The 22424-nt window shown below is 43.2% G+C and overlaps 1 protein-coding gene across 9 annotated transcripts in view; it reads right to left on the bottom strand.

Moving 5' to 3' along the window:
- Positions 1-22424, bottom strand: part of APBB2 (amyloid beta precursor protein binding family B member 2) — a 443058-nt gene that overhangs the window by 40649 nt on the left and 379985 nt on the right. The window contains exon 1 of one of the 9 annotated variants that reach the window (XM_049886957.1): positions 1915-22424. This exon is cut by the window's right edge and continues 14123 nt beyond it. The exons of the other annotated variants lie outside the window; for them this stretch is intronic. Coding sequence (XP_049742914.1) covers positions 1915-2030 — 116 coding nt within the window. The 5' untranslated portion in view covers positions 2031-22424. The remainder of the gene's footprint in view (positions 1-1914) is intronic. 9 annotated transcript variants of the gene reach the window in all.

Here is a 22424-nt window from a genome sequence, read left to right as displayed (position 1 = left end):
CAAGGGCACTGTTAGGATCCAGGACAGGAAGATCCACTGGTCTGATCAATACCTTTACCCTGGAGTGGGGGTGACCTGGGTCCCATCTGTTTGCCCCTATAACCCTGAACTAAGATGACCTCCAGTGCAGCACGTGACAGCAGCATCCTCTTGCTTCACCCCCGTGTCCTCCACAGTGCTTTCCAGATATGTTCCAGTTCAGCAGACCTCAAATGGGCCCCAAACCGGCATGGCGCAAGCTATATGAGGGCAGGAAGGTGCCTGTCATGTTTACTGCTTAATTACCAGAGTCAACACCCAGCACACAGCAGGTGTTGATAAACACTTGTTAAATAAATTACCCTCAGTGCTCAAAAGCTAGGACTGGCCAGGATCAGAGAACTCACAGATCCACCAGTTATCAGAAAGGTGGGGTTCCTGACCAAACCAGCACATAGTGCATGCTCACACTCTGGGCCTCACGCACCACCCAGCCAAGAACAAGGGCGCCTTCTTTGAAGATAAAGCCTTGTGCTCTGTGGAAAGTCTCTCCTCCATTAAGCTCTCATTCACATACTTTTTTGGACAACACAGCTACTGATAATAACGTAGTCTGATTCACAGGCAAAGTTTACAAACACAGATTTAGGGCTGTTTTCCTTCACAATACTTTTTGTTTCTTACTTCTTGGGAAAGGTCTCAGGATACTTCTTAATAATTCCTTTCAGAAAGCATATTACCACTGAAAGGGCATAGTATAGAGCTGACCAAGGTGCCCCGATGGCACAACAGCTAAGCACTCAGCTGCTAACCCAAAAGGTTGGTGGTTCAAACCCACCCAGTGGCACAGAGGAAGAAAACCCTGGCAATCCGCTTCTGTAAAGATTATAGCCAAGAAAACCCTATGGGGCAGTTCTACTCTGTCACATGGGGTCACTATGAGTGGGAACTGACTCGATAGTACACAACAACAAAGAGCTGAACTTTATGGAGAAAACTTAGGAACCGTTCTTGTGTCAGGGCAGGACTGGGGGAAGGAATGGACTACTCAATGGCCTTGTACTAAGAAAACCAAAGAGGACAACATGAGGAAAGCAGGCAGAACCCACCACTCACCACACAAGTCAAAGCCAGGCGCGCAGCTGCAGAGTTATAAAAAGAAAGAAAAAGATTAATGGTATTGCTGCCTCCTCTGCCATCTCCCACCCAAAGCAGTAATGAAGATTCACGGCTACACATGAATTAGGGAATCCACAGACAAGAGCTGGTTACAACACTGGCTCAGGGAAACATAACAGAGAGAAAAGGCACAGATTCCCCAAGAACCCAATCAAACGATGCAAGCAGTATTTAAATCATTACGGTTATTTTTTCAAAAAATACTACATCTTTGGCACATGGTAAATTGGCTGCTTTTCTACATTTTGGAAAATTGACACATTTTCTCACATGGAAGTCACATTGATATTCTGAATCCCAATAACAAAAATAATTTGGAAATGCAACCTTTCTACACATTTCTACAAAGCATATTGCTTTTAATCCAAAAATTTGATTACTACAATCGTGCAATATTTTTCACTCCTTATACAGACAAGAAGACACAAATGTGGGTTTACCTGGGGGCATGTGAGATGAACGCACCTAATTTACTCCATCATATAACACTGCCCACAGCAGAAATGCCCAGTGCAGACCACCCATGGTTCCCGGCTAAAGAGCTTCCCGCCGCACAGACCCCTCCGTGGCCCTTCCAGCCGCCCACTACCCAGCATCTCGCCCAGCGCTCACTCGGAGGAAGGGAGGACGCAGCCTTTGTCCCACAGAGCTCCCGCACGCGCCTCGCTGTCCCCGCGCGAGAGCCTGGGCTCCCACCGGTTACCTCGGAACGCACCTGCAAACAAAGACGCGCCGTCCTCTCAGCAAGTTCCTCACCTTAGTCTCTTGGTCTGCCCCGGACTGGGCTGGGGTGCCGCCCCCGGCACTAGGCGAGGCCACAGGCGCCGGCACCGGCCAGCCCGGGTGCCGTCGTCCGACGAGCAGCAGTGCATTCACTCCTTCTCAAGTTGAAGCGAGCGGCGCCCGCGCCTCCTGCGCCCCAGCCCGCCCTCGCTCCCCGCCCGCCGCCGCCCATTGGCTGACGGGGAAGCGCGCAGGGCCGCCGCCTGGCCGTGCCCCCGCCGCGCTCCCGCCAGGTGTTTCCGCCAGATGCTCTCGCCAGGTGCTTCCAGAGGCCCGTGGGCGAGCAAACAGGGGGATGGGGCCCCCTCTCCCCCGTGGGGACAACCTCCCTCATACATACCCCTTTCTGTAACGAACATTCCCTTTTTGGTCTCTCAGGACTTGGAAAGTTCATTCTAAGTCCCACTGAGCTTGCAGAACCTCTTTAGAAAGTTGGTGTGCTGGGGCTGGGTTTCTGGTTTCTGCCTGTTTCCTGCAGGGTAGGGGTGGGGGAGGTGGGGACTGCAACCCACAGCCTTTGCAATGCCAGGACAAAGCAGAAAGCAAACGGTAGTAGTTTGCTATCAGAATAGCATAACTGGATTTCAAGAAGCAAAAAGGTTTGAAGTGAGCTGGAAGGCATTTTGCAGACTGCCTGCCAGTGTACACAGAGCACTTAACAGTAGTTCACCTGCACTGTCTCTTTCCATCCTTGTCATTGTTAAGGTACCTTTTGTTTAAAGCCGACTTGAAGCCAAGACACTGGCACGCAGAATTGTCATCTCTAGCTGACAGCTCCCCCCATATAAATGGAGGCAGAGAAGTTGCCATTGGCTAAGTGACAGCATTTTAAATAAGACTGCTGGCTGGCCAGTGGCCAAAAGAGAGTTTGAAAGGAAAACCGGGGGTCTCTTGGCTTTAATACCAAAACCAAACAAACCTGTTGCCATCGAATTGGCTCCAACTCGTAGCAATCCTGTAGGACAGAGTAGAACTGCCCCACCGGGTTTCCAAGGAGCACCTGATGGATATGCTATTTCCTGTGTGGGCTGAAAGTACTTCCTCTTTCTAATTGTTTCAGGGCAAGAATACAGATTTGGTGGAACAATTAAGATGCGAAATAGGCAGGGGATATCAGTTGTATTTTCTGCTAGAGTCAAAGTCCCAAATTATCCTTTTATAGGGAGAGAACAGAACTGATGAAATAAATACACATGTGAAATTAAGGAAATATCTAAGCAGGAGGTCTTGTCTGTGTCACACACTATAGGTGTGCTAGAAACTTTTTAAAAATGTTTATGTTTTAAAAGAGGATTAAACACCAACTCATTCAACACTTATTAAGTTCTGTTCTGTCCAATAGGCTTGCTCTGAGTTGGAATCGACTGATGACAATGGGTTTGGTTTGAAGTACCAGGTTCTGTGCTGATGATTTTACGTTAGGCTTTTCTGGTTGTGTTTCGAGAGGGGCATGATTTAACTCATGGTGTATCTGAATCTATGACCAGTAGCACCTTGGCTACTTAAAGGAGTCATTTACAGTGTTCTGGCAACCACAATTGTGCGGAACACACCTAAACTGGAATGGGGAGTGGGGTGAGGTTTGGGGTCAGCAGCCAGAACAGGTATCACCAAGTCCTGAGACATGAACCAATTTCACCAGATTGCACCTGTCACCCCTTCAGCGGCTGCCCCTCCTTCCTTAGACAAAATTCGAGTGAGTCTGGTTATCTGATTCTCTGCCTAATTGCAGGGTGGAAACAAATCAGATGGGGCTGCCAGATGCCCACAGGGTGATGGCACAGTGTAATGCTGAGGGTCTTTTGGCAGGGAAGTCATGCTTGACACTGCTCCCTTCTCTCCAACCCCTCCCCCCATCTATCACCCAAAAAGTCCTGCCGACTCTACCTCCTAAAGCTCTCTCCAACTCCAATGCCACTGCCCTGGTCCCAGTCACTATTATTCTTCCATTGAGATGGTTGCAGTAGTCTCCTAACAGTCTCCCTGCTTCCACTCTTGTCCTCGACCAGCTATTATCACAGCAGCCATATGTGTCCCTTAAAAAAAAAAAAAAAAAGCACAAATCATGTTGCTACATGCTCTTGCTTCAAAACCCTAAAATGGCTTCCTATTTGTCAAGGATTGAATTGTGTCCCCACAAAATACATGTCAACTTGGCTAGGCCATTATTCCCAGTATTATGTGGTTGTCCCCCATTTTGTGATCTGATGTAATTTTCCTATGTGTTGTAAATCCTAATCTCTGCCTGTGGTTAATGAGCCAAGATTAGGTTTTGTTAATGAGGATTAGGTTGGGATGCAATAACTTTACTCAGGTCACAGCCCTGATCCAGTGTTAGGGGAGCTTCCCTGGGATGTGACCTACATCACCTTTTATTTTACAAGAGAGAAAAGGAGAGAGAAGCAAACAGAGAGATAGGGAACCTCAATACTACCAAGCAAGAAGAGCCAGGAGTGGAGTGTGTACTTTGGATCCAGGGTTCCTACGCTGAGAAGCTCATAGATCGGGGGAAGGCTGATGACAAGGACCTTCCCACAGAGAGTGAAAGCCTTCCCCTGAAGCTGGCACCCTGAATTCAGACTTCTAGCCTCCTGGACTGTGAGAGAATAAATTTCTGCTTGTTAAAGCCATCCACTTGTGGTATTTCTGTTATAGCAGCACAAGATAACTAAGACACTACTGCACCAGAGATAAATTCCAAGATCCTTTTGAGGGTCTATGAGGCCACTGGTCACTGCTTCCCTCTCCAGTCTTCTCTGCAACTACATTCCTTCTTCTTCCTCTCTGCTCTAGCCCCCCCAAACCTTCTTTCTGTTCCTGGAATGTGCCCAGCTGCTTCCCACCTCAAAGCCTTTGCAATAGCTGTTCCCTACTCCCAAAATGCTCTTCCCTGCACTGCTCACCTGACTAATTCTTCTCAGCCTTTCGATCTCAGTCCATACGTCACTTCCTTGAAAACTCTTCCCGACTGGCAGCATCCAGAACTTTTTCTTCATGCTATTCATACAAGTCTGGCATTATACTTGGAAAATCATCCATTTCATATTCATTTCCCTCACTTTATGGTTCCTACGCTTACAATAGAGCCTGATGTTGCTCTCTGTTGTATTTTCAGCATGGAGCACATTTCCTGACGTATAAGTAAGTGCTCAATGTATTTAGAATTTTAAAAATAGATTTTCATTGTACAAACTCCTACTTAGGAGTCAAGATCCAGATCAAATGTCATCCCTTCCATGAAGCCTGAACTCCCCAGGGGTCATCATAATTTGTGTTCTCTGGCCCACTGCTCTGCCATAGCAGCAGTCAGCGGTACAGAAACATCTGTTTTGTGAAGAACCTATGTTAGATCATCTATACCCCTAGCACAGAGCAGGCACACAAAAGGTGTTTGTAGAATGAAGATACACTTTTGTTTAAAGGTTTGGCTGATAGAAAAAGAGGTTCTGTTTTCTGTGAAATTCTAGTACATATTATAGCTCGTTCCCTGGTAAATAAGGGAGCTGTTACTGTAGTGACAGTGACATTGGGGTTCTACTCTATTATTTTCTTTTTTCTTTCTAAAAATAAAAACATTCTTCAAAATTATTATCCACTTTAAATACTTGACGTTTTAAATAAAAAGACGGAAGCTGGTGATTCAACTTTTAAAAGTCATCTGGCTTCCTAATTAGAATGAAATATTATAGCTTATTTACATAATACATTAAGAAAGCACACACACACATAAAAACAACCACTAATCTTTCTCTCCCCGATACAAACCTAATTGAAAATTCAACCAGCACACCAATAAACTATGATGTCCCCAAGTAGTGGGGAAAAATCAATTTGATTTCCTTCAGACCTGCTTTTAAACTGGATAATAACTGCTATAATGTGCAACAGCCATAATCCAATTTTAATTTGTTTGATTAGATGTGTATAAACATTAAATAAGAAAGTCACGGGATTGTCATAACGATGTTCACACTGCTACCTCGTTATAGAACAAAGCATTTTAATATACTCCTAGAAAATATGCTATTAGAAAATATATAAATATGAATTTGAACTATCCTTAGATACCATCCATAAGAGATCTTTACACTGCCTCAACCAAACATAAAAGCAGCTCTGAGCCCAGAGAGCACTTCAAAGTCTACCTGAATCTGGGATAAGGAAAGCCCTTAAATATGTGAGATTGTAATTAATCAGAGCTTGGCTGCTAACCAAAAGGTCAGCAGTTCAAATCCACCAGCAGCTCCCTGGAAACTGTATGGAGCAGTTCCACTCTGTCTGACAGGATCACTATGAGTCAAAATTGACTGGATGGCAATGGATTTGGTTTTTTATTTTTGTTCTTATCACATTAAATATTCACTGACGATATCAAAGCAGAAGTGATTCTCAAATTATAACATGTACTGTTGTGTGCCATTGAGCTGATTCTGATTCATGGAAAACCTACAGGACAGAGTAGAACTGCCCTATACGGTTTTCAAGGCTCTAAATCTTTATGGAAGCTGACTGCCACATCTTTCTCCTGTGGAGTGGCTGCTGGGTTTGAGCAGATGACGTTTTGGTTGGTAGCTGAGTACTTAACCATTGTACTACCAGGGCTCCTTATAACATGCACACCCATTGCTGTCAAGTCCATTCCGATTCATAACGACCTACAGAGCAGAGTAGAACTGCCCTGTAGGATTTCCAAGTAGTGGGTGATGGATTTGAACTGCCGACCTTTTGGTTTACCTGGCATAGCTCTTAACCACTGCATACCAGGGCTCCATAACATGCATAATAACCATTAAAGATGCCAAGGTCTCACCCTGTGAGTATGGTTCAATAGGTCTGAGGCTGACCCCCCACTTTGTTTCACATATGCAGGTTTGGTTGATGATTGGAATGCAGGTGGCCTGGATGCACAATGGGAAACCCGATTCCAGATCAGGGGACTGATATTATGTGTGGGTGAAGAAAATCAGACAGCACAGATGAAGGCATTGGACAATGGGATGCTGTAGCTCTTCTGTGTCCCTCTAGACTCCGAGCTCCCTGAAGGCAGCAACCCTGCTTTATTCATTTTTGTATCTTTAGTGCCTAGCCCAGCACTGAGCACTTAATAAATTAAGTTCATTCACAGCAAAGTAGAACGTACCCACAATTAACACCTACACAGGTGTTAGGATCAGTCACCAGGTGTTACAGATTGAATTGTGCCCCCCCCACCCCAAATAGGTATTGGAATCCTAACCCCATACATGTGAATATGATCCAGTTTGGAAACAGGGGTTTTCCTTGTTAATTAGATCATACCCAAGTAGAATGTGTCCTAAATCTAATCACTTCTGAGTTATAAAAAGAGCAGATTAGGCACAGAGATATGCACAGATGGGGAAAGACAGATGCCACGTGAAGACTGGCAAAGAACCAAGGAATGCTGAGGCTACAAGGAATGAATCGACAGGGCTGAGACTCTGATTTGGACTTTGAGCCTCCAGAAGTATGAGAAAATAAATATCTGTTCTTTAAAGCCATCCACTTGTGTTTCTGTTGCAGCAGCACTAGGTAACTATGACAGTAGGGATACATATCTGAGGGTACACCTGATCCTAACAAGGTCATCAACAGAGCAGGAAAGAATGTTGGAGCAAGACCTTGACCTAACTTCAGTGTGCAAATGGGTCACCTGAGGTTTGTTAAAATGAAGATTCTGATTCAGTAGGGGGCTGGGGCCTGCATTTCTAACAAACTATCAGGTGACACTGATGCTCTTGTCCAGAGACCCAACTTTGAGTCACAAGGACCAAGATATAAATCACCCAAACAAGGGCCACAGGACAAACAACAGAAAAGAGAACTCAAGCTCAGACCCATAATGAACCTGGACAAGGGAAGCCAGTGAGTGGCGGACGCTGATGGTTGCTGTTGCAATCCATAACGTGCATTTGTAAAAGAAAGCCCCTGCCCTCTTACAAAGCTTGTCAGATACTGCAGAGGCTACGCTTGCACTCATGGTAAGGATGCAACCTCTATCCTAAAGGCCTCCAGGTTTTGCTATAGTATTTCCTTACCTCAGCTCTAACAAAAATTTTGCAGGGGGAAAAAAAAAAAAAAACTCATGCCCACTAGCCTGGAGTCTTTCTGCTCTGCCCTATAAAACACAGGGCTATATATAATAAATGTGTACACCAAAAATCTTTGTAAGTGGAAGAGATTTCTAAGCCCTAGGCAGGCAGCATAGCTCATTTTCTTTATGCAATATTTGGCAGACAAAAACTCCCACCAAACCAAAGACCATGGGCAACTCCCTGGCATTCACTGCACTATAGAGAGTTTTGACTTATGCTCCTCCCCCTATAGTTCCCGTGTTCCCAACTGCTGGGGGTGGGCATAAATTTATTAGCCTCTATGATTCAGAATCCGAACAGAAGCAGCACACACTCAATTTTTAAAAATGCATCCACTCAACCGTCTCCCTACTCACTTCCTGGTTTGCTCTGGCCGGAAAGCAGAATTGCTGGCAGGTTTATAGGAATGAGGAAAGCCTGAGGATGAAAGGCAGGACCATGCTGTCTTTAAGCCCTCTCAGGGATGAAAATGGAGGGCAAATGGAAATGCCTGCTGTCTGCCAACTTCCATGATTAAAATGACTGACAAACCATGCTTATATCTCTGCATTAGAAACGCAAGCTTAAACGAATACTAAATCCGGCGAGGCTGGGAAGGTGGGGGCAGGGGTAAGCGAAAAAGGGGATAGGGCTGTGGAGTGAAAGAAAGGAAGTGATGTGAAGTTATTGAAAAAACATATTTTGCCCCACCTTCAGTCCACCACTGATCAGGTGTCTATCTCTATAGTTTTGTCTTTTCCAGAATGTCATATGAATGGAATCAAAGAGTATGCAGTTTTTTTTTAACCGAGCTTCTTTTACTTAGCTCAACTGCTGAGTGTATCAGTGGTTCATTCCTCCTTATTGTTAAGTAGAATTCCATTGTATGCATGCACCATAGTTTCTTCACTTATTCGCCAGCTGATGGATATTCGCATTGCCTCCCATTTCGGAGCGATTACGGATAAAGCCAGTAAAAAGAAACGGAACAAACACAATTATTAAAATGGGCAAAAAATTTGGACACCTGACCAAAGAAGAGAGATGGTAGGCAAATAAGCGCATGAAAAGATACTCAATATCATTGTTGTTGTTAGTTACTGTTGAGTCGGCCCCTGAGTTATGGTAATCCTATGCACAATGGGATGAAACCTTGCCCTGTCCTGCACCATGCCCATGATCAGCTGGTTTACGCTGGCTGATTTTTGGGAAGTAGAGCACCAGGCCCTTCTTCTCAGTCCATCTGAAGCTGGAAGCTCTGCTGAAACCTGTTCAGCATCATATCAACACGCTAGCCCCCGCAGACAGACAGGTGGTGGCTGCGCATGAGGCGCACTGGCCAGGAACTGAACCGAGGTCTCCAGCATGAAAGGTAAGAATTCTACCTCTGAACTACCACTGCCCTCTCAATATCATTGTTGTTGTTAGTTGCCATCGATTCTGACTCATGGTGACCCATATGTGCAGAGTAGAACTGCTCCATGGTATCTTCAAGGCTGTCACCTTTTGGAAACAAATCACCAGGCCTATCTTCCAAGTCTTCTCTAGGTGGGTTCAACCTGCCAACCTTTCACCTTGTAGTCTAGCACTTAATCATTTGTACCAGCCAGGGCCTCCCTCAATAGCGTTAGTCCACAGGGAAATGTAGATTGAAACCACAATGAGATACCACTTCAAACCTTTTAGAATGCTAAAATAACAACCATAACAAACCTGGAAACACCAAAGGCTGCTCAGAATACTGAGCACCTGGAACTCTTACACATTGCTGATGGGAATGCAGAATGGTACAGCTACTTCACAAAGCTGTTTGGCAGCGTCTCAGAAAGTTAAACATTCCCTTAGCATAAAACACACCAGTCCCATTCCTAGGTATTTACTCAAGAGAAATGAAAACCTACGTTCACACAAAAACCTGTATATGAATATTTATAGTAGTTTTATTTGTGGTTCATGAATAACGCCCCTTTTCAGGTGTGTGGCCAACTGTCTTTTTTAATGGGTTTCCTAAACTCTTCTTACCTCATTTTTCTATGTTCATAGACCTGGGCATATCAGCGATCTTTAAAAAAAGAATTAGGAGATTACAAAATAGAACTACTTTAATTTCTTGGGGTCACAAAACTCCATTTTTGGGAGCTTGTTGCTAAGCTTGAGTCTCAGTGGTAAATTTAAGCAGGAGCTTACTCTGTTATCGCCACTTCCAGTGCCAGGAAGGATCGAAAAGAATAAGCTGATGTTTTGACCCTTAGCTGTTTGTTCTTAACTTCACCTCCTTCCTTCTCCCCAACTTTGCCTTTCTTGTTTCACCTACATGTCCTCATCCCCCAAAGAGATATCAGCTGTACTAGCAGACTATAGAAATGAAAGCAGACAAAATTTGTCACATTTTGATCCTTCAGTGTTGATTTTAAATAAAAACATCATTTGTACATCATTTTACAGGACCCCTGTCAGCGCAGTGGTGAAACTGCTTGGCTGCTAACCAAAAGGTTGGCAGTTTGGACCCAGCAATCGCTTCTTGGGAGAAATACGTGGCAGTCTGCTTCTGTAAAGATTTTACAGCCTTAGAAACCCTATGAGGCAGTTCTGCTCTGTCCCGTAGGGTCGCTATGAGTCTGAATAGACTGAACAGCAGTGGGTTTAGTATTCATTTTATCTTCATGCTCAGCAAAGGACACTGTCATTTTGGATCCATTTTGGCTCATCATCTAGCGCCACACCTGCGTTTGTAAATAAAGTTTTATTGGAACACAGTGACACCCATTCATTTACATCTCATCTATGGCTATTTTCGTCTAACAAAGGCAGAGTTGAATAGTAAGACAGAGACCACCTGACCTGCATAGCCGAAAACATTTACTGTCTGGCCCTTCATAGAAAATGTTTGCTGACTCCTTATCTAGCAGAATGGCCATTTAGTCAGGCCACTGGTATACTACAGTATTTGTATAGCTACTAATCACTAATATTTGTGAAGCATTTTATATTCTTCAGAGCATAAAGCATATCTCCTATTATTTCATTATATCATCCTATTAAGCTTACCCTTGTTATTATTACCATCCCCTTTTTGCAAAAGATAAGCTCAGAGAGAATGAGTACATTTAATTATAAGAGGTGAAGCCACAAGCTGAGCCTGTCTTATTCTCCAAATCTCCTGTTCTTGTTGCAAATCAATGGAAACACCACACGCAGCAAGCTGATCACTTAGTAGGTGGCTGAGATCAACTGGAATCGTCATCTGCTTAAATGTTCGACTGAACTCACTCAATTAAATAAGTCCTACTCAAGGTTCACATATGTGGCTCGTGTCCTCTGAGAGGATGTCTCCATGTACTCTTATCCTGGCATGCAGGTATTGCTTAAGCTACTAAAAACTTCTCTTTGTCACAAACTATATTCCAGGCTTTGTGGAATCTAAAGCTTAGGCAATTTTGGGGAGGCTCTTTAAGGAAAAGAATACAAAAACATCTTACCTTTGCAAATTGCATAACAATGGACGACTAAGTGGACATATTCTAGGCTTCCTCCCAGGGCTTTGAAAGGGGGCTCTAAAGTTCAAGCTTCCTTATCATAATGGTTGAAGGGGTCCTGGGTTGAGAAGTAGTGAAAGCACTCGGCAGCTAATTCGGCTGCTAATGAAAGGTCAGTGGTTCGAACTCACAAGCCACTCTGCAGATGGAAGATGTGGCAGTCTGCTTCCGTAAAGATTTCTGCCTCAGAAACTCTACGGGCAGTTCTACTTGGTCCTATAGGGTCGCTATGAGTTGGAATCGACTCGATGACAATGGGTTTGGTTTTCGGTATTACCATACTAAATCCTCCTCTGTGTATTATCTTTCCCCTTAAAAAAAGGAAAAGTATATATTCCAAATTAAGCTCCTAGCAAAGTGGAGCCTTCTTGATGAAAAAACTATTTAAATCTGCCACTTCACTTTCCCTCAAAGATAAAAAGACTGGAAGCACCCATGCTGTTATGGATTGAATTGTGTCCCCACAACAGATTTGTTGAAGTACTAACCCCTGGACCTGTGAATGAGACCATGTTTGGAAATAGGGTCTTTAAGATGCTATCAGTTAGGTTAATATGAGGTCTTAAGAGAATAGGGTGGGCCCTAATCCTCTCTGAGTAGTTTCTTATAAAAGAGGAGAACAGACACAAATAGAGAGAGAGAAAGAAAGGCCATGTGACACAGAGACAGATGCAGCTACAAGACAAGGAACCCCAAGGATTGCTGGTAGCCACCAGAAGCTAGGAGACAGGTATAAAACAGTTTCTCTCTCAGGATCCTCAGAAAGAATCAACATGGGCAATGCCCTGATTTGGACTTTTAGCCTCCAAATTTAAGACAATAAATTTCTGTTTTTTAAAGTCACTACTTTGTAGTATTTAGTTATGACAGCCCTAGGAAAATAAGACACATGCCTATTCAGCAAACTTTTTCTTCAACCTAGAGCAGTAGTTTTCATTGTGGTCCACAGACAAGCAGAATTAGCATCATTTAGGAACTTGTTAGAAATGTAGATTCTCAGGCCCCATTTCTGGCCTACTGTCTTAGGCTGGGTTCTCTAAAGGTGCAAAACCAGTAAAGTGTATAAATATACAGAGAGAGAGATTTACATCAGGGAAATGGCTCATACTGTTGTAGAGGCTGGAAAGTTCCAAGTCTGTGGGTCAGGCTGGAGGCTTCTCTTGACTCACATAGCCGCAGTGACTGTTAAACTCAAGACTGGCAGGTCAGCCAGCAGGGCTCTGGCTCACAGGCTGCAGAGGCTGACAAATCACAAGATCGGCAGGCTAGACTGCAGGTAAGCTGCTAGCTCAAATCCCAAGAACTGGAGATCAGAGAAACAGAAGTCACCTACAGGATCTATAGTGAGCAAAAGCCGGCTGCAAGCTTTGCCAGAAAGTCCATTTATATTGGATGCAGGCCACGCCCTCAAGGGAACTCCCTTTCAACTGACTGGCTGTTCATAACAGATTTCATCATGGAGGTGATTGCATTATATCAGATCTCATTATGGACGGGATTACACCATTACATACATCATGACTCCCAAACCATTGAGAATCATGGCCCAAAAGCTGACACAACCTTAACCATCACACTTACTGAATTAGAAACTTAGAGGATGGGGCCTGCTAGTGCTGCTATAACAGAAATATCACAAGTGGATGGCTTTAACAAAGAGAAGTTTATTCTCTCACAGTCCAGTAGGTTAGAAGTCTGAAATCAGGGCATCAGCTCCAGGGCAAGGCTTTCTGTCTCTGTTGGTTCTGGAGGAAGGTCCTTGTGATGCATCAGTCTCCCCTTGGTCTGGGAGCATCTCAGCACAGAAACCTCAGGTCCAATGGGCGTGCCCCACTCCCGGCATTGGTTTCCTGGTGGCATGAGGCCCCATGACTCTCTGCTCACTTCTCTCTTTTATATCTCAAAAGAGACCAGCTTAAGACACTATCTAATCTTGGAGACCTCATCAATATAACTGCCACTAATCCATCTTACTACATCAGTGATAGGATTTACAACATTTAGGGAAATCACATCAGAAAATAAAATGGTAGACAATCATATCAGGGAATCATGACCTAGCCAAGCTGACAGATATTTTTTGGGCAACACAATTCAATCCATGACAGGGTCCATGCATGTGTGTTTTAAAAAGCTCTGCAAGGGATTCCGATGTGCACTCAAATTTGAGAATCACTGAACTACTAGACCACAGATTCCACTTTATCCACTCATGTAGGAAACCTTTTGAGGAAAAGAGGAGAACCTATAGGTAATTTTAAGAGTAAGCAATCCCATTTTAGAATTTTAGAAAAATCTGACAGGATTTGTCAAAAGAGAGAAGCAAATGTTCATTGCTCGAAGTCTACTTTGATGACTTCTGAGTACACTGATGATAAATGAAGTGAATTCATGACTTATTAATTGGATGGAAAATACATATTTTAATACTACTGACAGAGCTCAGACGACTGAATCAATAATACCAAACTATGAATCATCTTACAAGTTGAAGAAATTTCCTATAAAGGAGCTAACTTAACTTACTTCAACCAAAATTCCTTCTTTTTAAGGAGTAGTGGTTGGACCAAATTGGCTCTTTAAATGACCAAGGAGTCCCTGAGTGGTGCAAATGGTTTAGTGCTCTACTACTAGCCGAAAGGTCAATGGCTTACACCTACCCAGGGGTACTTCAGAAGACAGGCCTGGTGACCTGCTTCTGCAAGGTCACAGCCTTGAAAACCCTATGGAGTAGTTCTATTCTGCATATATGGCGTTGAAGTTGACTCAAAGTCGGAATTGACTCGAAGGCAACTAACAACAACAAAATGACCAAAGAGCCATTTTATTATTTTAGCCTTCAAGGACCTCTTATTTTAAACTAAATTTCTTGTACATATAGTAAAACCAAAGCCAAACCAAACCCATTGTGATTTGGTCGAGTCCAACTCATGGTAACCCCATGTGTTACAGAGTAGAACTGCTCCATAGGGTTTTCTTGGCTGTAATCTTTATAGAAGCAGAGTCTTAATTTGTCCCCATACCCCTTTTTTTTTCTGTTAACAAAGGTATACTTAACCAGTAATCATAACTTCTGATCAGCATTAGTTAACCCACACTGTTACCCTGAATTGATACATTTAATTCCCAACAGAAGCAAAAACCCTTAGCATTGTAGTTGACCTGTGCAACCTTACATTTGCATAAATGTATAATTTTCCCTTTGGCCTCTCCTCTACAAGGTGCAAATAATAAAACCTGTCCCCTAAGGTTGTTGGGAAGGCTAAAGCTAAAAATAAAAAAAAAAAACTAGATGTAATATAACTAGCACTGTGCCTGGAAATGACAGGTGCCTGAATATGGCAGCTGATATTCCTATGATTATTAATTTGCCTGTCTGAAATCCTGAAAGGAGGTCTATTGCAGACACTTGTTGACCTACCTATCCTGGCCCTCTTTTCTGGAAAATACCACTCCACCCCATGGAACAATGGCCCCTTGGCTGACACTTTACATGAGGTGAGCCTGGTCAATTAATTTAGACCAAGGTGGGCACCTGGCCTAAAATGGGTTCAAGTCTCTTCCCTTGTGAATTTGAAATTAAAAGCCTGTTCTCTTAGGCTGGCTGGAAAAGAAATGTACATGACCGTTTTCTACCAAAGAGCTAAGAAGCAGAGGAAAGAATAAAACCAAGAGGAGAGGTGAAAGATAGAACTGCATCCTGACATTACTTCAGGTCCTGGTCTGTCCTCGACGCTTGGCTACCCTCTGCCTGAGGGTTCCAGAAGACATCTAGATCACCACCTGCTTAGGACTGGTCAAATTGTTTTCTGTTGCTTACAATCAAAGATCTCTAACACTCTCCGACTACCATCACCAGCCACCACTGTGAATGAATGCCATGAGGTCCGAGGTCATTCACACCCCAAACACCATATTACTACTCCAAAAGCAATCTCTGTTGGGATGGCTGTATGCGCAGCACATGTCCCAATTATTGCTGTTAGCTGCCATAGAGTGAACTCTGACTCACAATGGCCTTATGTACAAACAGAATAAAGTGTTGCCCGTTCCTGCATCATCCTCACAATCACCATCATGTTCGAATCCATCATTGTGGCTACTGTACCAATCCACCTCATCAAGGGTCTCCCTTACCTTCCTTGGTTCTCTACTTCACCAAACATAATATCCTCTTTTAGCAACTGATCCCTCCTCACGACATGTCCAAAGCAAGGGAGTCAGACAACATTCTGTTGTGATCTCTAGGGTTTTCATTGGCTAACTTTCAGAAGTTAGATCACCAGGCCTTTCTTCCTAGTCTGTCTTAGTCTGGAAGCGCCACTGAAATCTGTTCACCATAAGTGACCATGCTGGTACTTAAAATACTCTTGGCATAACTTCCAGCATAACAGCAACACACAAGCCATCACAGTTTGACAAACTGATGGATGGGTGGTAGCATGTCCAAGTAGACCCTCCAATATTGGGGGTTCAAAAAGGAAGGGGGTCCTTAGGCAATACATTGTAAATTCAGGCTAATTAGAGTTGAAGATATAAACCCATCTAAATTAAGAAAGGCTTGGTGGTCTAATTCTGTAAGATCACAGCCATTGGAAACCCTATGGAGCACAGTTCTACTCTGATACACATTGAGCAACATTGAGTCAGAATCAACTCAATAGCAATGGGTTTAAAAGGTTGGTAGAAGGAGGGATTTAGTGAGAAGGGTCTTATGTTGGGGTCCGTCACCCACTAGCTGTGGGATCTTGGTTAATTAACTTCATCTCCTGCACGTCTGTTTCTTTCCAAGTTTCCTCTGAAGTCTATGACACGACGATGACAGTAAATACTTACATGGTATTTATCAGTCATGGCATAACCGAGGTGGCGGGGGGGACCTCTAAATATTTGAAAAAGGAATTTAATGAAACTGGTGACACGGGTGGGAGAAGAGCTGAAAAGTAAACAGGATAGTGAGGTACTCAGAGACTGTCAACAGCAGGAAGCCACCTGCCACCCCCAGGCTGGAGGGCTCAAGAGAGGAGATGGTAGAACCAGGACCCAGGGACTACCCACAGCAGAGCTGTGCAGAGGCAGTGGATGCTGTAAGGAGACACAGCTGCTGTGGGAATGCTACCTGAAGCAGAAGGTGGTAGTGGTAAGCACGCCTCGGTTTCTCCTTCCTCCATCCCCAGTGCCTCCCACTGGCCAAATCCAGGCAGGGCCTGGAACACCGTCTGCAGGGGTCAGAGACCAATTGAGGAAGGACCAGGAATGGAACTGAGGGCAAAAGGACTAGTACACTTACTATGTTTATGTGCCAAACGCTGTTCTCAAGTCTTGACAGGAGAAACCCATTTACTCCTAGGAGGTAGGCAATGTTATTCTCAGATGAGGAAACTGAGGTACAGAGAGAGTAAAGTAACTTGCCCAAAAACAAATAAACAGTAAGTGACAGAGCTGGGATTCAAATATTTTTTTTTTTAAATTCTAAAATATTTTATTACGTTTGTTATATCATATCTCTTCATTTCTCCATCTAAAACTTATTACTTTTTGATGCTTTTCAAAGTAAATGCGACATCAGTGCAGTTCTTCCCTAAACATTCCAGCATGCAGATTATAACGTAATTTTTTTTAAATTGTGGTTTAAATGAAAGTTTAAAAATCAAGTGACTCTCTCACACAAAAACTTACATACACCTTACTACATACTCCCAATTGCTCTCCCCCTAATGAGACAGCCCACTCTCTCCCTCCACTCTCTCTTTTCATGTCCATTTCGCCAGCTTCTAACCCCCTCCACCCTCTCATCTCCCCTCCAGGCAGGAGATGCCAACATAGTCTCAAGTGTCCACCTGATCCAAGAAGCTCACTCCTCACCAGCATCCCTCTCCAACCCATTGTCCAGTTTAATCCCTGTCTGAAGAGTTGGCTTTGGGAACGGTTCCTGTCCTGGGCCAACAGAAGGTCTGGGGGCCGTGTAGGATTCAAATCTTAAAAGCCTATTTTATTGCCTCCAGTGGCATGGCAAAAAAAAAAAAAAAAAAGTCTGAAAACCGCAAGGATGGCACCTGGGTTCAAATTCCACTTCCGTCACTTGCTAGTTGTATGCTCTTAAGCAAATAATTTAACCTTTCTCATCTTCAGTTCCCTCATTGACATAATAGTCTGTGGTGAGGATTCATGAAGTAATGACCGTAAAGCTCCCAGCTTTCTTGTTGTTATTAGTTGCCACTGAGTGGATTCAGGCTCATGGTGATCCCATGTGTGCAGAGTAAAACTATGGTCCACAGGGTTTTCTTGGCTGTGCCCTTTTAGAAGCAGATCGCTAGGTAAGTTTGAACCTCCAACGTTTTGGCCAGTAGCCTACTGCTGAACTGTTTGTGCCACCATAGGACTCCTCTCCAGCTTTCTTGTTGTTGTTAGGTGCCATCAAATCAGTTTTGACTCATAGTGACCCTATGTACCACAAAACGAAACACTGCCCAGTCCCGCACCATCCTTACAATCATTGTTATGCTTGAGCCCATTGTTGAAGCCACGGTGTCAATCCATCTCACTGAGGGTCTTCCTCTTTTCCGCTGACCCTTTACCAAGCATGATGTCCTTCTCCAGGGACTCATCAGCTTTCTAAAAAAAAAGATACTTAATTCCTTCCCCCTCCTCACCCTCCATGTCATCTTCTCCCAAATGAAGCATCTGTCGGTATCTTTTCTTTTTTCCCCTGCAAACTTGGTGTATGCAAGTCCTAAATTTGAAGTTATGCCACTGAATAATATTATATACATTCCTCCAGAGGAAAATTAAGTCAGAATTGAAGAACTTATTTTAAATGAAGGTGACTACCTTAAGAATAAAAAGAGAACTTGGCCAAGTGGTGTTTTACAGGGGATGATATAGTACTCAGAGTTTACATACAAGTCCACATTCCTATAGCACGCATTCTTACAGCTTGCAAATGAGCTGCAAAACCTCTTCAAAATGTTGAAAAGCAAAGATGTCACATTGAGGACTAAGGTATGCCTGACCCAAACCATAGTGTTTTCAATCACCTCATGTGCATGGGAAAGCTGGACAATGAATAAGGATGACTGAAGAAGAACTGACACCTTTGAATTGTGGTGTTGGCAAAGAATATTGAATATACCATGGACTGCCAAAAGAATGAACAAATCTGTCTTGGAAGAAGTACAACCAGAATGCTCATTAGAAGCAAGGACGGCAATACCGTGTCTCATACTTTGGACATGTTATCAAGAGGGATCAGTCCCTGGAGAAGGACACCATGCTTGGGAAAATAGAGGGTCAGCAAAAAAGAGGAAGACCCCCAAGGAGATGGACTGACACAGTGGCTGCAACAGCGGGCTCAAGCATAGCAACAATTGTGAGGATGGCGCAGGACCAGGCAGTGTTTCGTTCTGTTGTGCATAGGGTTGCTATGAGTCGGAACCAGCTTGATGGCACCTAACAACATAGCACTTGAAGACACTTTATGGAAGCTTATTCTTCCAAGTTATTATATCTTTCCCTTTATTTTCTCTAGGAGCCCTGGTAGTGAAGTAGTTAAGCTCTCAGCTTCTAACTGAAAGGTTGGTGGTTTGAACCCACCAGCTACTCCTTGGGAGAAAGATGTGGCAGTCTGCTCTCACAACGATTTACAGCCTTGGAAACCTTATGGGGCAGTTCTACTCTTTCTTATAGGGCTGCTATGAGTCACAATCGACTTGATGGCAATAGTTTCTTTTTTTGTTTTTTTGGCTCTTTTCTCTGCTTTCCCCCATCTCCTAGTTTGTTATAAATTTATTTAGCAAACTTCTTCACAAATACTGTTAAAAGATAAATTTCACCCTATTCCCTATCAGAATTAGAAACTGTGAATTAGTTCCAAAATTATGTCACCACTGAACAAATGTTTATGGATCTGCATCCCACAGTATTAATGCTAGTTCAAAGTGACATATATTTAGCAGAAGGTCCCATCTAATTTTATATGTGTTTTTTAATAAATTAATCACTCAAAAATAATTTAATTTTAAAATTGAGTTATTAAAACAGGCATGACAAAAGCAGAATTAGAGTATCAACAAAAAAACAAAAACCCGTTGCTGTCGAGTCAATTTCAACTCATAGCGACCCCACAGTATGGAAGGTTCCAAGCATGGGTCTGCTCCCCAGCTGTAGGGCAAAGAAGACTGCACACAAATGAAGACTAATTCTACTCTGATGGAGGCAACTAGCTGGGAAATGTAAGGCCACATTGTTGCAAGAACTGTGTGTCTGTTGTTAGAGGATGCAAATGATTTAAGGATTTAATATTTGAACACTGCATTTATGCTGTTTACCCCCAATGGAATGTACAGGGTGTTCTCAGCTCATTGGTTCTGAACACTGCATGCCGCTCTGTGCCGGGAGCCACTATGACCTTGGAGCCTCCTGATTCACAACCAGTTCCCAAAAAGCAAGTTTTCCCTTTTTGAGCATGATTACAGTCTTCTAGGAAAACAATTCTCTCCTTCCTTTCTTCCTTCAGTAGATATTTGTCGAGAAACTACTAATGCAGACAGATGTTAGGTATTGAGAGCATTCAACATTTGACAATATTTTTTATAGTTCTTACCTTTGCTGTATGAGTTATTATTAACTGATGACTCTGGGGCAATCTGAGTATATAAGGGCCTAAGTGAAGTACATTCCAATAAATTACTTGTTCAACAGTCATGTTGTGTCATTCCTTTACCCTCTTTATCCATGTCCATGACAGACATGACTAACTGATCACAGAACTCCCTACCAGGCCTGGTTTTAGACTGTTGGTTCTTCTGAACTGAGTACTCCAGGCCCCTACTGTTATTAGATCAGAGATGGCAAATGAGAGAACCCCTACTTACTGTTCTAGCATTACAATAAAGATTTTCTAAAAATAAGGCAAGAGTCTAAGAGGACTGCTTTATAAACAAACTAGGCAAGAATTCGAGACCCTGAAGGCAGACAATGAAATAATATACATGAAACTGCAAAACTTTCTGAGAGAAAAGTGGCTTTGATATTTCTTAGTTTATACCTTTGTATCTGGGAGCCCTGGGGGCGCAATCGTTAAGTGCTTGACTGCTGACCGAAAGGTTGGACGTTCGAACCCACCCAGCTGCTCTGTGGGAAAAAGCTCTGGTGTTCTGCTTCTGCGAAGATTCCAGCCTAGAAGACCCTACAGGGCAGTTCTACTCTGTCACATGGGGTTGCTATGAGTTGAAATAGATTCAACAGAATACAACAGCTTTTGTATCAGTTTCCTTGCCAAATATATAATTATTTTCTTCACAGGCTTATTACCATAATACCAAAAGTTACTGGAATTTATGAGCACTAACATATGTCACTAGTTTTTTTTTTTTAACATATGAGGTTCTACAAACGATTTTAGAAACGGAAAAACATGAGGTCAAAGAGTGCCCGGTCACCGCACAACATGCATCTCTTGAAATGAACAAAGTGGAAATGAATACGCACTACGCTACCTTTGAGTTCAAATGGCAGAGAGAAAAAACATTCAAGTGTCTAAAAACTTAGATATCAAATCGTGTTTTACATCATTTTGGGGGAAGGCACAGTTCTCTGGGAATAAACTGCTCACCCATGAAATGAAGCAGCCCTTCTAGGAAGGGATGATTAATTATTTAATAAACACTGGAGGCTTTTAACTTCACTGGAAAAATAACCGGGGGAGGGGGATGTGCTAGGAATTTCAATAGGCAACTCCTCTGCCTCCAGCCCTCCAGGCCCGACACTGGGTGCAGATGAGGGACAGTCTGAGTGATGGTACATGCACTGGGAGGGGCAGGGTTCTCTAATGAGTGCCCATCAGGGGCAGGCGGCCATGCCAGCCCCTACCCGCAAAAAGGGGCACCACATTAACTGCTAAAAGGAATAGCAAAGCACTAGTCCAGAATATATGGTCTCAAACATAGCTCATCCGTGATTTTTTTTTTTTTTTAAAGATTTTTAGGAACTTTTTGTTTGGAAATGATTATAGATTCAAAGCAAGTTGCAAAGATAGTACAGAGAGGTTCCTTGTATCTTTCACCTAGCTTCCCTCATTGGTTATATCTTACTTAACTATAGAATAAGATCAAAACCAGGAAATTGATGTTGGTATAAAGCGTGTGTGTAGTTCTATGTCATTTTACCAAATGTATAGATTTGTTTAACCACTGCTGTAATAGAACCAACTATTTTATTTCACCCACTTTTCTCTTTCAAGAGGTGCTTTTTTCTTACTGAACCATGTTTTTCATGCACCACTGGGCCAGTTAAGTAAAGGTTCTAGGTCTCAACTTCCTCATCTTCAAAGGTGCATAATAATTTGTCCTTTATTCCCTGAAAGGACTGAATGAGATAATGTTCACAGGCATTTAGCACACTATAAAACATCCATTCTCTCTTTCATACAACCAAAAGCATTTTTAAAAATCTACTATAAGGAGTCCTGGTGGCACAAGGGTTAAGCGCTTGGCTGCTAATTGAAAGGTTGGTAGTTCGAATCCACCAGCCACTACACAGGAGAAACGGCCTGGTGATCTGCTCCTGTAAAGATTACAGCCTAGGAAACCCTATGAGATAGTTCTACTCTGCCTTAAGGGTCACTATGAGTCAGAATCAACTTAACAGCACATGACAATATAAGGATGGGGACAGCGGTGGTTCAGTGGTAGAATTCTTACCTTCCACGCCTGAGACCCGGGTTTGATTCCTGGCCAATGCACCTCAAGCACAGCCATCACCTATCGGTGGGGGTTGCATATTACCACAATGCTGAAGAGATTTCTGTGGATAGTCTAGACTAAGACAGGCTAGAAAGTCCACCAGCAACCTACTT

This window comes from Elephas maximus, chromosome 5 (assembly GCF_024166365.1).
Source record: "Elephas maximus indicus isolate mEleMax1 chromosome 5, mEleMax1 primary haplotype, whole genome shotgun sequence".
Classification (NCBI taxonomy): Eukaryota; Metazoa; Chordata; class Mammalia; order Proboscidea; family Elephantidae; genus Elephas; species Elephas maximus.
The sequence above is the reverse complement of the archived record's forward strand: the minus strand, read 5'-3'. Positions and strand labels throughout refer to the sequence as shown.